This window comes from Delphinus delphis, chromosome 15 (assembly GCF_949987515.2).
Source record: "Delphinus delphis chromosome 15, mDelDel1.2, whole genome shotgun sequence".
Lineage (NCBI taxonomy): Eukaryota > Metazoa > Chordata > Mammalia > Artiodactyla > Delphinidae > Delphinus > Delphinus delphis.
In genome coordinates this window covers 24153539-24169405 of record NC_082697.1, presented here as the reverse complement: position 1 = coordinate 24169405, position 15867 = coordinate 24153539, and the positions used below count along the sequence as shown (strand labels likewise).

General features: G+C 48.8%; 1 protein-coding gene and 1 non-coding gene across 10 annotated transcripts in view; one reads left to right on the top strand and one right to left on the bottom strand.

The window, feature by feature from the left end:
• PIGU (phosphatidylinositol glycan anchor biosynthesis class U) overlaps positions 1–15867 on the bottom strand; it is a 127033-nt gene that overhangs the window by 21728 nt on the left and 89438 nt on the right. For 5 of the 9 annotated variants that reach the window (XM_060030949.1, XM_060030955.1, XM_060030952.1 and 2 more), the window contains one exon: positions 12494–12636. In XM_060030949.1, the coding sequence (XP_059886932.1) occupies positions 12494–12636 (143 nt within the window). Of the gene's footprint in view, positions 1–11155; positions 11548–11608; positions 12237–12493; positions 12637–15867 lie in introns of those variants that run through there. The other 4 variants (XM_060030950.1, XM_060030953.1, XM_060030954.1 and 1 more) reach the window with 3 other exon arrangements.
• Positions 2849–2920, top strand: TRNAK-UUU (transfer RNA lysine (anticodon UUU)). Its single transcript has one exon. It is a non-coding gene; the product is annotated as a tRNA-Lys (tRNA).

The following is a 15867-nucleotide window of genomic DNA, read 5'->3' as shown; positions in this document are numbered from 1 at the left end:
AGCTTGAGTTCCTGATACTATGGAACATGATACCAACTTTGGACCACCTACTCAGATATTTATTTGAGGGAGACCTAACATTCCATTTTGTTTACATCACTGCCTCCTCTTCCATCCTCCACTCTGATTCTTTCAGTCAACCAAACCTAAGTGCAAGTAATACATGTAGTTGAATGGGTGCCTAGGGAAAACTACATATTTGAATAAGATTCAAATCAAACAGGCAGATTTTTAAATTATTTAATAAATGTTTTTCTAACAACAAAAAAAGGGACATGTACCACAATGTTCATTGCAGCTCTATTTACAATAGCCAGGACATGGAAGCAACCTAAGTGTCCATCAACAGAAGAATGTATAAAGAAGATGTGGCACATATATACAATGGAATGTTACTCAGCCATAAAAAGAAACAAAACTGAGTTATTTGTAGTGAGGTAGATGGACCTAGAGTCTGTCATACAGAGTGAAGTCAGAAAGAGAAAAAAATACCATATGCTAACACACATACATGGAATCTAAAAAAAAAAAAAGGTTCTGATGAACCTGGGGCAGGACAGGAATAAAAACGCAGACATAGAGAATGGACTTGAGGACACGGGGAGGGGGAAGGGTAAGCTGGGACGAAGTGAGAGAGTAGCACTGACATATATACACTACCAAATGTAAAACAGATAGCTAGTGGGAAGCAGCTGCATAGCACAGGGAGATCAACTCGGTGCTTTGTGACCACCTGGAGGGGTGGGATAGGGAGGGTAGCGGGGAGGCTCAAGATGGAAGGGATATGAGGATATATGTATACATATAGCTGATTCACTTTGTTATACAGCACAAAACTAACACACCATTGTAAAGCAATTATACTCCAATAAAGATATTAAAAAAAAAAAAAGATACACACTCCCCTATGTTCACAGCAGCACTGTTCACAATAGCCAAGACATGGAAACAACCTAAATGTCCATCGACAGATGAATGGATAAAGAAGATGTGGTATATACATATATATATATATGTACGTACACACACACACACACACACACACACACACACACACACACACACACGATGGAATACTACTTAGCCATAAAAAAGAACGAAATAATACCCATTTGTCAGAAAGAGAAAGGCAAATACCATAAATCACTTATATGTGGAATCTAAAATATGACACAAATGATCTTATCTACAAAACAGAAACAGACTCACAGACATAGAAAATAGATTTGTAGTTGCCAAGGGAGGGGAGGTGGGGGAGGGATGGATTGGGAGTTTGGGACTAGCAGATGCAAACTATTATATATAGAGTGAATGAACAAGGTTCTACTGTATAGCACAGGGAACTATATTCAATATCCTGTGATAAACCATATTGGAAAAGAATATAAAAAAAGAATGTAGGGACTTCCCTGGTGTTCCAGTGGTTAAGACTCTGTGTTTCCATTGCAGGGGGCATGGGTTTGATCCCTGGTCAGGGAACTAAGATCCCATATGCTGCACAGCGGGCAAAAAAAAAAAAAATGTATATATATATGTAAAACTGAGTAACTTTGCTGTACAGCAGAAATTAAAAGAACATTGTAGGGCTTCCCTGGTGGCGCAGTGGTTGAGAGTCCGCCTGCCGATGCAGGGGACACAGGTTCGTGTCCCGGTCCGGGAAGATCCCACATGCCACGGAACGGCTAGGCCCACGAGCCATAGCCGCTGAGCCTGCGCGTCCGGAGCCTGTGCTCCGCAACGGGAGAGGCCACAACAGTGAGAGGCCCGCAAAAGAAAAAAAAAAAGAAAAATGTAAGTAAATATGGAGCTCTGGTTAATGATATACATGCTGAAATATCCGACAGGAAATGTACTGATATGTATACTTCACTTTGAAGTACATTACAAAAATAAGATGGATTGAGAAATGGATATTTGTGATCATCCAAGTATAGTAAAATGTGAATGGTGGAGTCTAAGTCGTAGGTATACAGGTGTTCAAGGTTAAATCTTTCAACTTTGCTGTGTGTGTGAAACTTTTCATAATAAAGTATCAGGGGAGGGTGGCATGGAAGGAAAGAGCCCTGCGTGCTGGCTTGGTCTGTCTGGAACCGAAAGTCACTAGTCCTGAGTGGATGCCCTGCCCCTGTCCCCAGGGAGAGGGCATCTTGGGGACACACTGGCCTTGAGGCTTCACTCTCTCGGAGGGAAGTCCCTAGCTGTCACAGGCTGGCTGAGACAACCTCTTCTGACCTAGAGGCTTTCCATTTGGGTTGAGGAGAAAGGATTTCCCAGAGGCCCTGGGATTCAGCCAACACAGCATCTGCAGACTCAGCACTACTTTGCCCAGTCTGGGCAGGGAACGTTGGGAAAGAAGCAGTGGAAATAGCATGGGCAAGTTAGTGGCTGTGTGACCCTGTGTAAGTCACAGCGTTTTCCCTAAGCAGCGTTTTCCTCATCCGTAAAATGAGTGATAAACTCTAGTTTATTACTTACAATGGTGGCTCCCCTAGTCCTTGCTCTGTCCCTCTGTGCTTTCAGAGACTGAAGAGCAGCCCATTCTTTCTTTTTATAATCTTTTAATGGTTTTAATTTGAAAACAAAAGTGAAAAATGTTTTTATGGTATAAAAAAACCTAGTTGTGGGCTTCCCTGGTGGCGCAGTGGTTGAGAGTCCGCCTGCCGATGCAGGGGACATGGGTTCGTGCCCCGGTCCGGGAAGATCCCACATGCCGTGGAGTGGCTGGGCCCATGAGCCATGGCCACTGAGCCTGCGCGTCCGGAGCCTGTGCTCCACAACGGGAGAGGCCACAGCAGTGAGAGGCCTGCGTACCGCAAAAAAAAAAAAAAAAAATCTAGTTGTGGGGAGTTCCCTGGTGGCCTAGTGGTTAGAATTTGGCACTTTTACTGCCGAGGCCCAGGTTCAATCCCTGGTCAGGGAACTGAGATCCTACAAGCCAAGCGGTGAGGCCAAAAAAAAGAAAACAAAAATAGAAAACAACACAAAACAAACCTAGTTGTAGAATTTTCAGTTTATTATATGAAAGTGAGAATTACATGATTTAGGGACTAAATGCTTTCTAGGGTAGTTAGTAGTTATAACTCTAATGGTCGGTCTCTGAGAGAAAAGAGAAAAACACCTAGCTCTGATAAATGCTGTCCATTATTATATTTTCTTCTTATTAATGAAAATGCTGGGCTTCCCTGGTGGCGCAGTGGTTGGGAGTCCGCCTGTCGATGCAGGGGACATGGGTTCATGCCCCGGTCCAGGAAGATCTCACGTGCCGCAGAGCGGCTGGGTCCGTGAGCCATGGCCACTGAGCCTGAGTGTCCGGAGCCTGTGCTCCGCAACGGAAGAGGCCACAACAGTGAGAGGCCCACGTACCACAAAAAAAAAAAAAAAAAAAAATGCTGATAATACTCAGGCATTAATGTAAGCACTTTACATGTGTGAAAACAGTTAATCCTTACAATAACCCTTCATAGTAGGTACATTATAATTATCCCATCTTATAGATGAAGAAACAAAGGTTCTTCAAGTAATTTGCCCAAAGTTGTACAACCAGCAAGTGTCAGAGGCAGGCTTTGAACCCAGACCATCTGGCATCAGACACCACACGCTTACCCACACTGCTGGACAGCCTCCCTACTCTAGGGATACTTTCGGAGCAGCCCATTCTTTAAAGCTGCCCTCACTGACAATGGCTGAGCCCCTCGGATTCTCTATCGCCATCAGCCACCACATTCCACCAATTCCCCTCCTCAGAATTCCAGCTCAGCCCCCTTTTCTCCCTCCCACTGCCCCCTCTTGCTCAAAGGCCTCCCTCATCCTCCTGGCCCCTGAGGGATCGTCCACACACACACACACACACACACACACACACACAGCAGCCTCCAGTGCTCCCCTCTCCCTGCGCCACACCTGCGTGTCCCCATAGCCCTGAACGCAGCCTGGTCCTGCAAACGCTGTGTGGCCACACCTTGGTGCCTCTGCCCATGCCCTGCCCCCGGGCTGGGATGACCCTTCCCACAAAGGGCTCCTTCTCATCCCTGGAGAGGCAACATCGCCATCTCCCACACCCAGAGTCTTCCCCGACTCCACACTCAGTTATGCGACTCCTGGCGTGAAGTCACTTCCCACTGGCCTCCCCACCAAATGGGGTGGCATCTGCTCCAGCTCTGTGGCCCCAGACCCAGCATGGGGCTGGCGTCTTGGGAGCAGTTTGCTGATCCCTTCCCAGGGCTCAGTCAGACCACATTCCTCTCACTGGCAGCCATGAGGGCTCCAGGCTCCCCTCTGGGCCATGATGAAGATGAAGATTTATTTATTTTTTGACCACACTGCACGGCTTGCAGGATCTTAGTTTCCCGACTAGGGATCGAGCCCAGGCCCTGGCAGTGAAAGCGCCGTGTCCTAACCACTGGACCACCAGGGATTTCCCAGAAGATGAAGATTTAATGGGGCAGCTTATAAAAGGGTGGCGAGGGACAGATAGGGGTAGATCAAAAGTGGAATGAAATGGTCAGAACACGCTCCACTACAGGGTGGGAGTGAGGAGAGCTGGAGAAACCAACATCTGAGGATCTGCCCTGGGCCGGTTCGCTTAACAAAAAGCACATCACTGAATCTTCACAACACCCTGGGGTAGGGCTCATAAGCCCCACTTCGAGATGAGCAAACTCAGAGGTTAGGGTCTTGCCCAGGGTCACCCAGGAGTAAGTGACCACGTTTAGGCTGCAGTGCCCATCCTGCCTGTGTGAGGCCCGGAGCCTAGCCCTTCCCTTGACCTCCACGCCCTTCTCAGGGGTCTGTACCCACACTGCCGAGTCCTGCTACAGCCCCATGCTCATGCTTCAAATCCACTCTCTGTCACTTAGCCAAGGAGAGAGAGTTTCTTTCTTTTTTTTTTTTTCTTTTTTTTGCAGTACATGGGCCTCTCACTGTTGTGGCCTCTCCCTTTGCGGAGCACAGGCTCCAGACACACAGGCCCAGCGGCCATGGCTCACGGGCCCAGCCGCTCCGTGGCATGTGGGATCTTCCCGGATCGGGGCACGAACCTGTGTCCCCTGCATCAGCAGGCAGACTCTCAACCACTGCGCCACCAGGGAAGCCCCGAGACAGAGTTTCTTGAGAAAAGGCGAAACAAGTGTCTGAGACAACAGAGCTAGCAAGGCTGTTAATGCAGTGTGTCTAGAAGCCACAGGGCTCAGGATCGCAGCCACAGCCAACACTGGCCCCTGGGCTGCAAGGCCCTAGAGAAGCAGGTGCTGTCACCCCAGGCATGTCCCGGTTCCCCCGGTCTCTTGCTTGTGTTGGAGATGCTGACACTTGACAGTCAGCCCACGACTGGGAGAACTCACGCGGTTGTCACCACTGGCAATCAGAGTGCTGCATCCCCTGCCCTTGCTGCCTGGGATCTAGGAAACTGGGAGCAAGTGGGGCTGACGGCCAACTTGTGGAGCTGGATGGGGCTTTGGTGTGACCTGCCAACTCAGGCCTGAATGGACATGCATGGGAGGAGATGGTGGAGAAACAGACCTCCACTCTCTAGCTCTAAAGATGCAAAATAATAGGGAAATCACTAGGTCTCAGCCTCAGGGTCTGGAAGGTCACAAAGTAAGATCATAGCTGGCTATGAAGGCAATTATCATCTAGGTGGCACTGTTCAATTCATACAAGTTTTCTCCACTCACTTCCATATTCCCCACTCACAACCACCCTTGTAGGCTGAGGAAACAGAGGCTACCAGCCCCTCTCACCAGGTTTAAACAGCCTCCTCCCTGTGCTCCCTCCTGGCAGAGGGAGGTTTTCAGAGCATGAATCTTTATTGTTTTTTGGCAGCACTGTGCAGCTGGTGGGATCTCCGACCAGGGATGGAACCCGTGCCCCCTGCACTGGGAGCGCAGAGTCTTAACTACTGGACCGCCAGGGAAGTCCCAGAGCATGAATCTGATCTCAGGTGTCTTCACTTAAAACCGAAAGCTCAGCCTGGTCCTCAGCACAACGAGGCCCATGCCTGCCTTGTGGCTCTGACCACTGTTGTCCTAAAATGGCCTCATTCCCTATCAGGTGGCATGTGCCCGTCCTACAGAACTGTCTTACACAGCAGCACACTCACGGGCTCTCTCACCCCCAGGTCTTACCACCTAGAACCTGGTTCGACCCTACACGCCCCTCAGGACTCCACTTAGAGGCTGCCTCCCCCTCCCGCCCCCCCCACCCCGAAGCTTCCGTAACCACCAGCTCTGAGCTCCCCAGGCTGAGTTTACCCCATTTATAGCACTGTCACGCTGCCCTGGCCCTGCCTGTTTCCTTTTCTTTCTCTCCCACAGATGGTGAGCTCCTTGGAAGCAGGACTGTGTCTCATTCACCCCTAGCAGAGTGCCTAAAAACCCGAATGAACTTTTTGGCCAACCCAATATTTGCAAATCCATAAATTAGGTCCAAGGAGTTATGTGACTCGCCTGAGATCCAGTGAGCTGGGCAGGGATGGGGCTGAGAGTCACTGTGGAGTTCGGGCCACTGAAGCCCAGGCCTTCCTGCTGGCCTTGACCCCCTGTGTTTAGCTCGGGCTTTTCACATCACTCTTGCTGTGGGGGTAGGAGAGGGAGTGGGGAAGGGCCTGGGAGAATCAAGCTTGGGATGCTGAGTGCTGAGCTAAAAGTCTGAGGACAGGAGGGACAAAGGAATGAACTAAGACCTCGACAAAATGCCACCAGCTAAGAAAAGAAAAGCAAACATGCACACCCAGCTGGATGAGGACGAGGGTTCCAGCCTGGGCCACTGGCGCCTCATGTCAGGAGGAACAAATCTTCCAGCTAGGGCCATACACAACCCACGGGGATGAACCTGAAATTAGCCCGTCTGTCCACAAATGCGTGCTCCACGCCACTGAATCACTAGCGATCTGCCCAACACGTCCCCACACATTTCCTCACTGGTCCCTTCCCAATAGTGACACACCAGGCTAATGGAAACGTAATTCCAGGAGACAGGACTGCGGTTTCCCTTGTGCTGGAGTGAATGAGCAAGTCCTGAGCGGGGCCCAACGTGCCAGAGGCTTGGTGCCAAGACCTCAGGGCAGAACAGCCAAAGCAGGGCCAGCCCAGTATCTATGGGTCTGCACCACAAGGACGGGGTCAGGAGTGAGGTGGCAGCAGCTTGTGCAGCGATCCAGGCCCTGCTGGGAAGGGCAGAGGGGAGCCACCAGGGAGTCTGTTTTGGATGCAGACATGAGCAGGAGTGGGGCTCTTGGGGCCTGGATGAGAGGGGAAGGGGGTTCTGGCTCTGACTCCCCAGGAATCCAGCAGGAGGACCTGCCACAGGCCCAGCTCTGACCAACGCAGAGACTGGAACTGGGAGGTCAGGGTGTATGTGCAATTTTGTGTGAGATCATTGGTTAGAAATTGTGGTTTCTGGTCATTCCTTTCTTCTGGGTGTTGGGGATACAGTCGTGAACAAGACAGGCCTGGGGGCTGCCCCAGTGGAACCCACAGTCTACTGAGAGGGCACAAGAAACAGGGTATCAATAAACACACCGCTCCGCAACTGCGTGACTTCCCAGCCTCAGCTGCTTCATTCGCATCTGAGATGATAATAGCAGTGCCTCCCTCAGAGGGCTGTTTCGAGGATTAAGTCAATTCTTCATCATCATAAAAAAGGAAAACAGCTTGAAGGGCTGTCAGTAGGGGAGTAGCTACATCAGGCATGGTGAGTCCGCACATGCAGGACTGAAACAGGAAGGAGCTTCCTCTCATGTTCAAACAAGGAGAGATCATGAAGACGTTTCATTAAAAGGAAAAGAAGTCATACTTTCATCATGCTGCCAACAATAAAACACACACACAGATAAAACTCCTCCTCCATGAACAGACAAGGTCATGTCAACACACAAAGAAAGGTCCAGAAGGCTGGACAAGCACATGATCCAAAAGACTAAAGGGATCACATGGGCCTGGTCCCTCGTAAGCGTTCTTAAAACATGAGCCACTATTAATTATAAGTTTAGGGAAAGATTTCCTTATGTTACCTGTTATTATTTTGTCGTTTTTTTTTTGCGGTACGCGGGCCTCTCACTGTTGTGGCCTCTCCCGTTGTGGAGCACAGGCTCCGGACACGCAGGCTCAGCGGCCATGGCTCACGGGCCCAGCCGCTCCGTGGCATGTGGGATCTTCCCGGACCGGGGCACGAACCCGTGTCCCCTGCATCGCCAGGCGGACTCTCAACCACTGCGCCACCAGGAAAGCCCTATGTTACCTATTTTTAACTTGAACTAGGGTAAGTGGAACATTTTACCTTACTCTTAATAAAGCTAAATTTTAAACATTCCTTTTTGTTTACATCTAATCCTACATGACCATCATCTTTCTGCTGGTCTCTGACCTGCAGAAGAAAAGGGTTTTAAAAAAAAAAAAGAGATGAGGATTGTTCTCCTTCCCTTGGTTTCCAGGTCTGAATGTTTCCTTAGGAATTTGCTCTGGGTATTTGATGAGCACATTGCTCAAGCTACTTCCCATGTCAACATGTGTCAACATACAAATCCTCTTACCCCCGAGAGGTGGGGTTATCACCTGCAACCCTGAGAGGTTCAGTCACTTGCTGAAGGTCACGCAGTGACTGAGTACGGGGGGACCGCAGTCAACCAATCCATCTAATCCCTCCTTCTCCTTCTCTCTCTCACATGTACGTGTGAGACACACACACTCTATGCATCTATGGGTGGTTTACTGTTGTCATTTCCTGGTTACTGACTCTCAGGCACAATTATAATTAGCAAATGATCTGTGCCACAAGCTGAAAAATATTTAATGGCCCCAGAGGAAGGATGGGGCCTAAGTCACTGGTTTACCTGCCACTGTCATTAATAATTACTGATGATTTTTTCTATTATGAAGCACAGAACTGACCAACTCAAACAGAGCAGGACATAAAATCTCCAGGCCGAGATGTTCTCTACATCCAGCTGCGGACGCAGCAATGATGGGCCTGACTCTGAACGCCTGCTAAAAATCTGTACTCATCTGATTCCCAGGACAGCTCTGATCTGTCTTGTCCAGGGAGGGGAGAATAAGGACCAGGTGACTAAAAGGCACCGCTGCAGCTAGAAGAGCTGAGAAGAGCAGGCTGTGGGACTGAGGACACACTCTGAATGCCACACATCTCACCGGAAGCAATGACTGTAGGTTAGATGGAAGCTGAGCTGGATTGGGCTGTGGATGACATGCAGGGGCTTCACTGGCCAAAGAGACCAGGTTCTGGCAGAAGTGAGAGAAAGGTTGGGGACAGAGCTGCCATCCCTTGACATTATCCAGTAGGGGTGACTTGGCCCCCATCCTGCCCATCTCCCACCCTCTCCCCCTCCCCCTCTCTGAGTCTGGAAGGTTCAGCCCCTATTCCTCATCCCTATGGCTTTCTCTGACCACTCAACAGGGAAGGTGATCTTGTTGCCTCTGGGTTCCTCCAGCGGTTACACTCTGCACATTCATCACATGATGTTCTCCCTGGCTCTCTTTGGTTCATTCCACAAATATTTGCTAAACAACTGCTCTGTGCCAAGCACTGATCAGGTGGTTGGGGACCCTGCAGTGGGTAGGAGAGGTGGATCTCTGCCTTCGTGAAGCTCACAGGCTAGTGGGAGAGGCAGAGAGAGAAGCAGGTAAATGACGTGGGGTTGCAGATCAGGTAAGTACTGTGAAGGAAACAAACAGGAGGCCAAGAAAGAGGCCGTGGGGTGGGGAAACCCCAAAGAAGGTCTCTCTGGGGAGGTGATATTTAACTAAAATCCTAAATGTCTATTTGCTCTCTGTGGCTCCCAACAGGCCGCAGGGCTAGGGTAGTATAACCCTCATGATGAGGGGTGCTCTTCTAGCTCAGTTAATGCTCCAGGACGAGGATGTGACTCGAGTGACTGCCTTGGTGAGTAAGTGCCCCTCTCTGATATACCCCTTTAGTGATGTGGCAGCAGCAGCAACAAAGCCCAAAGCCAGCAGTCCCAGAAAGCATTTGACCCAACAGAATTGTCTCTGGCTCAGAGCACAAAGCCGGACCCGAGCAGGCCGACGACACAGGTGTGCTGGATGTCTGAACAAACTTCCAGCTTATACACACCTGGCCTGCTGCCGGGAGGTCTGGAGGCTGGTATGACCTGTCTGAAGGGCAAATTGGCAAAATCTGCCAAAAGGTACAATGCTTATGCCCTCTGACCCAGCAAATCCCACCACCTGGAATCTATCTGAGAAAATACTGGCATGTGTATACAAGAGTATGTGGAGGGATATGCAGGGCTCTTCCGTTTATAATAGTGAAATCACCAGAAGCAACCTCAATGTCTATCAGTAGTGGCCTACCCAGTCGTAAAAATCATAGGACATCCTCCCACAGGAGGGATATCACAGAGCTGTTAAAAAACATGATCTCAAGGTGAGATCATTAAGTGAAAAACAGCAAGTCAAAGAACAGTACTTAGAGTGGGATGTCTTTGTGTTTGCTTATGGACTCAGCTGTCTGTAAACGCACAGAGGAAGTCTGCAAAGACACAGACCAAACTGATTCTAACGATCACATCTGCCCTAGGGTGGAAAGGGATGGCACCCAGGCGAATCTTTACTTTTCATTCCATATGCTTCTATTTTGTTTGACTTCTTTTCCCTGGCAATAATGAATTCATGTGTTATTTGTATGATTAAAAATACATTTAAAAGAGATTTTTGAAAAAGATAAAGGACAATGCCAAGAGATCAACCTGGTTTTTCTCTGTAGCTCAGTCACTAAAACCCTCCATCTACTTGGCCTCTGTACCCACCCCCATCCCCATCCCCCTTTTTCCAACAATTCAGTTTCTCCTGCCTTTTTTTTTTCTCCTGCCTTTGATGGCACCTGACAACTTGCAAACATCTCCCATGCCAATTTCAGAGAGCCTTTTCTCATAAAGGCAGCCCTAGGGAAAAAGCTGTTATCTGGCAAGTTCCATGGATACTTCATAATCACTGCAACTTGTACTCCTGACCCACACTCAACACTCATGACCTGACAGCAAGCTGTGTGGACTATTTCAGTGGAGCTTGCCAAGCTCCCCAGAGGCCCAGGGTAGGCCCAATGCCCTCACATGCCAGTCATCACTTTCAAAGGAAAAGTAAGGGGATTTCAGCAAGACAGAAGAGCCAGAACAACCTTTTGGATTTATTCAAGGTACTAAGTTGCACCCTGCAGATTTCTGTTTTGCATGGACACAGGTAGGAAGGGCTGAGCATCCGCCATCAGTAACCTGTGTGTGTGACAGCAGAACAGACCCCCTGGCCTGGTCCTATCCAGGCTACAGGGCCCTCCTCCATCTTTCTTTCTGCTGTACACAAACCAAGATAAATAGCTGGACTGGACATTAGTTGTCCAGAAATGTCCATGCAGGAAATACCAGACCCATCAGTCACTGCAAGAGCCCTAACTCCCTTCTTCTTTCCCAGCAGCTAACCTTGGAGGCAAGCATCTCCCTGGGGATTATTCACTGGCATCACTGGTCTTTCAGGCGAGCCTTGCTTCCCATCCCGTCCATTATGCACAGGAAATGCCAGGCTGTGCCAATGACAATTGAAATGGTAAACGGTACAAGTGATTCTCGTAAGACCTTGACTCAACAATTAGGACAGAGCGGACATGAGGGAACGCAGCACAGTGGATGAGGGGACTTCAGGGAAGTTTGCTAAACCACCTGCAACAGCATCTCTGGAGAGCTTGTTAAAAACACAAATTCCAATCATCGCGTCTGGGAGCAGGATCAGGGAATGCTTTTTTTTTTTTAACAAAGCCACGTGATTGTGACAGTCGTAACATAAGCACAGGATTTAAAACATATTAACAGAATCCACATTTTTTAACAAGCTACCCCCTGTGATTCTGATGCTGAGAACCACTGTTCTATGGCCCCAAGGGAGAGGCTCTCCCTGGACCAGAGGAAGGTCGGAGCTCCTTGCTGGTACTTCTCATTCTGGGACCTGCTCAGCCTCCTCTCCTGCTACTCCCAGCTGCACAGTTTCTGCTCCAGACGCGCCCAGCAGCTGGACCAAACTATTCCTCATCTCTCTGCCTTTGCTCCCGCTGCTGTGAAGTCTGGAAAGTCTCTCCTCCCCTTTGCCTGTCCCCCCCTACCAGCCCTCGCACACTGCAGCCACTCCAGGGGCCGCGCAGCTCAGGCGATCACAGAAAGAGGGTGGCCTCAGGAACTGAGTCTTCTTCTGAACTTGGTTCTTGCCTCCTCCAATAACCTTGGACAATCGACAACCTCTGTGAGCCTTGGTTCCCATTTGTAAAATACGGATAACACTGTCTCACAGGCTTGCTCTGAGAATTCAACGCAACAAACTTTAGCCAAATTCAGCTTCCCCTGCTGCTCTTACTGACCTACCTTCTCTATGGGGCCTCATCCTCGTTCCAAAACCCTATTTGGCAGAACCCAGGGCCCAGGTCGAATGTCTGAGGCTACAAAATGAATCCCTGTCCCTGTGCTGCCCTTGACTCTTACCTGCCCAACGTTGAAGGTCAGTGTGATGGCATAAAAGAAATTGGAGTTGGCACTTCCTGCATAAATCCAGAGGTGCCACAGGACAGGGAAGAGGAGGGAGCAGATGATGATGATGCAGGCGAGGACGAATACGTTTCGCAGGACTGCAAAGACAGACGATGGTCAGTTAGCCCAGGGCTGACTCCCGCTGGGGCCCTTTCCTTGCAGTGACGGCCCTGCAGGACAGAGTGGCCCACGAAGAGCTTGGTGTAGCTCAAAGGCAGAACCCCCCGCCATTCCCTCCCCAACACACACAAACTCAGAGGTGCCAGGGCGCCAAGACGCAGACCTCAGACCCGTGGCAATGGTTCCTCACACCCAAAGCTGGCGAGAGGTCCTAGATTTGGACTCTACCTCCCACTGTGGGCTCGGCTGGCTACAGTCGGCAAGCTGTGAATGCCTCTGGGCACCACAAGGAGGCACTTCAGCAAGACACTGCCCTCTAACCCCCAATCCCGGGGTGTCCAAGAGTAGCTCCTCTCCTGTCCCCAAGCAGGGTGCTATCTGACCAGTGAATCATGGATGGAAATGGCAGCATGAACCTCTCAGTATCTCTATGGTGCCACAGCCCTGGGTCTTAGGAATACATTTTCCATTCTCCTCAATTCACGTCTTAAGTCTCCTGCCCTGCTCTTCAAATGTCCCTCACTCTTCCTTAGACGATTTAAAAGTCTCTTTTTGACACCCTCCCTCTCTAACCTCACCCTCTACCCCCGGAAGGAATGCGGAATCCCACCAGGGAGAAAGCTCCCCCTAACGCTCCAGGGAGGACCTGCTACACAGGGTGGTCCGTGGGCAGGCAGGCTGAGTTCCGCTGGGGGAAGGCACAGCCTCGGCTTCAGAGAGACTTTGGTGAAAATTCCTGCTCTGCCACCAAGTTTCTCAGAGTCTCAGCTTCCCCATCTCTAAAATAGGGCTAAAATGCCTACTTCATGGGAGTGTTCCATGAACTAAACAAGTTGTGTGGAAAAGCTGGCACAGATGTATTACTGTGTGTTTTCCATTGCTATGGTAACAAATTACCACAAACTTAGTGGCTTAAACAATATAATTTATTATCTTACATTTTGGGAGGTCAGAAGTCCACAGACTCTGGTGGCTCTAGGAGAGAGTCCACTTGCTTGCCTGTGCGGCATGTAGAAGCTGCCTGCATTCGTGGCTCATGACTCCCTCCATCTTCAACCAGCAATGTCGGATTAAGTCCTTCTCACGTTGTATCACTATGGCCTCCTCTTTTGCCTCCCTCTTCCACTTTTTTTTTTTGGACTTCAGTTTTTAGAGCAGTTTTAGGTTCACAGCAAAACTGAGCAGAAGGTAAAGATTTCCCATATACCCACTGCCTCTACCTCTTCCACTCTTAAAGGCCCTTGTGATTACACTGGGCCCACCTGGATAACCCAGGATAATCTCCCCATCTGAAGGCCCTTTTGTCATGTAAGGTGATATAGTCACAGGTTCTGGGGATTATGAGATGGATACCTTTGTGGGGGGCAAGGAGGGGACATTATTCTGCCTATCACACTGTACTTTTTTTTTTCTTTTAATTCACTAGGGGATATCTGACAATAGGATTATATACTATTATTGTTTCTTTCTTTACACTTTATTATATTTTTAAATAAAATAATAAAAATTATTTAAACTTAATTAAAATAATATATTTTAAAAAAAATTACCACTTATAAAAAAAAACCTTAGGTCTGGTTCCCGGCAGGCACTTAGTGAATGGAAGTTCCCTTCCCCTCTCTGATCCTGACCTTCAGGAAATCCCTTCTCCCAAGTCAGAGTTTTGGGATACTTAAGAGATGGGGAAACCCCCGATCCTTAAGGCCTCTTGTCTCAGTTGTACAATGACTTGGTTGAAATGCTAAACTTGGGGTTCATGCATTGGAAAGGGGACTGGATTACAGACAAGGTTCTCAATTCTGGTTGTAAAATGAACTAACATGGGGAGCCTCACCCAGACTAAGTAAATCAGAGTCTATAGGGGTGGGGCCCAGGCATCCATATTGGTTTTTTAATTTTTTAATTTATTTTTGGTTGCCTTGGTTCTTTGTTGCTGAGTGCGGGCTTTCTCAAGTTGCGGCGAGCAGGGGGTCCTCTTCGTTGCAATGCATGAGCTTCTCATTGCAGCGGCTTCTCTTGTTGCGGAGCACAGGCTCTAGTCTCGTGGGCTTTAGTAGTTATGGCACGCGGGCTCAGTAGTTGCGGTGCACGGGCTTAGTTGCTCCACGGCATGTGGGATCTTCCCGGACCAGGGATCGAACCCGTGTCCCCTGCAATGGCAGGTGGATTCTTAACCACTGTGCCACCAGGGAAGTACCTCATATTGGTTTCTAAAAGCTTCCCTGGTGATTCCAATATGCAGCCAAGCCTCTGAGCCACTAGATTACAGCTGCAGACCTTTGCCAAATAAGAGGCCCATAATGGTCTGCAACAGAGACTTCACTGGTCAGTGTCACAGTGAGAATAAGGAGAAGGTAGTTCAGAGTTCTTATTAAAGCTGAATGTTTTCAACTTAAGCTTCATTCTTTCTTAAGAAATGATAGGTATCTTGTTGCCTGTTGCTGTTGTTAAAAAGTATTTTCCTTTATGAAATGGGGATGAATGACTAGTAGTTGACTGTTTTCATGTCTTCAGAAAAATAAAAAGTTGGCAACTCTGTCACCAGAATTTTTTGAAATGTTAGTGGTCCGTGAAATCCTACAATTTGGAAACATGGCTTGGAGGGCTTGCAAGGTCCTCTTTTCTGATCTGAAATTTCCACAATTCTGGGTTTTCAAAGCTGAGAGGTGAAAGCCCTGACTCAAGCCTTTCTGAGACCTGTCAGAAGCCTTGTCCTTGCTCCCAGAAACAGAAGTCTGGGAAAAGGGATGTGTGCGCTGAGAATTATTATTATTGTTATTATTATTAAATAGTGTTACAACCTCAAGAAAGAACATACCTATTTAACATTCCTCCACTCCAACATCACTATTTACATTTCTCAGTGGTTCTTTTTGATCCCCTGGAAGTTATTTTGCTGAAAAGAATATACACTATTCCTAATATAAAACTCCTGTGGCCTGATAGTGCAGGGTAGGTCTTTGTTCCATGCCTCTAGCCACTCTGGATTTCAGACCAGGTGACAAGAAGGTGACCAAGTGCAGAGACTGAGAGAGGCTCACATGCAGCTCCTGGGTGCAATCACACAAAGCTGCGAAGATACATTCTCATGTGCCCGGAGGAACTGTCACCAGCATCCAGTTGGCTTCTGGCCTGTGGTGACCTTTGCAGGACTGGGGAGCTGCTACTCACTCTTGCTGGATGACAGGCCAGAGGATTACAGGTATATG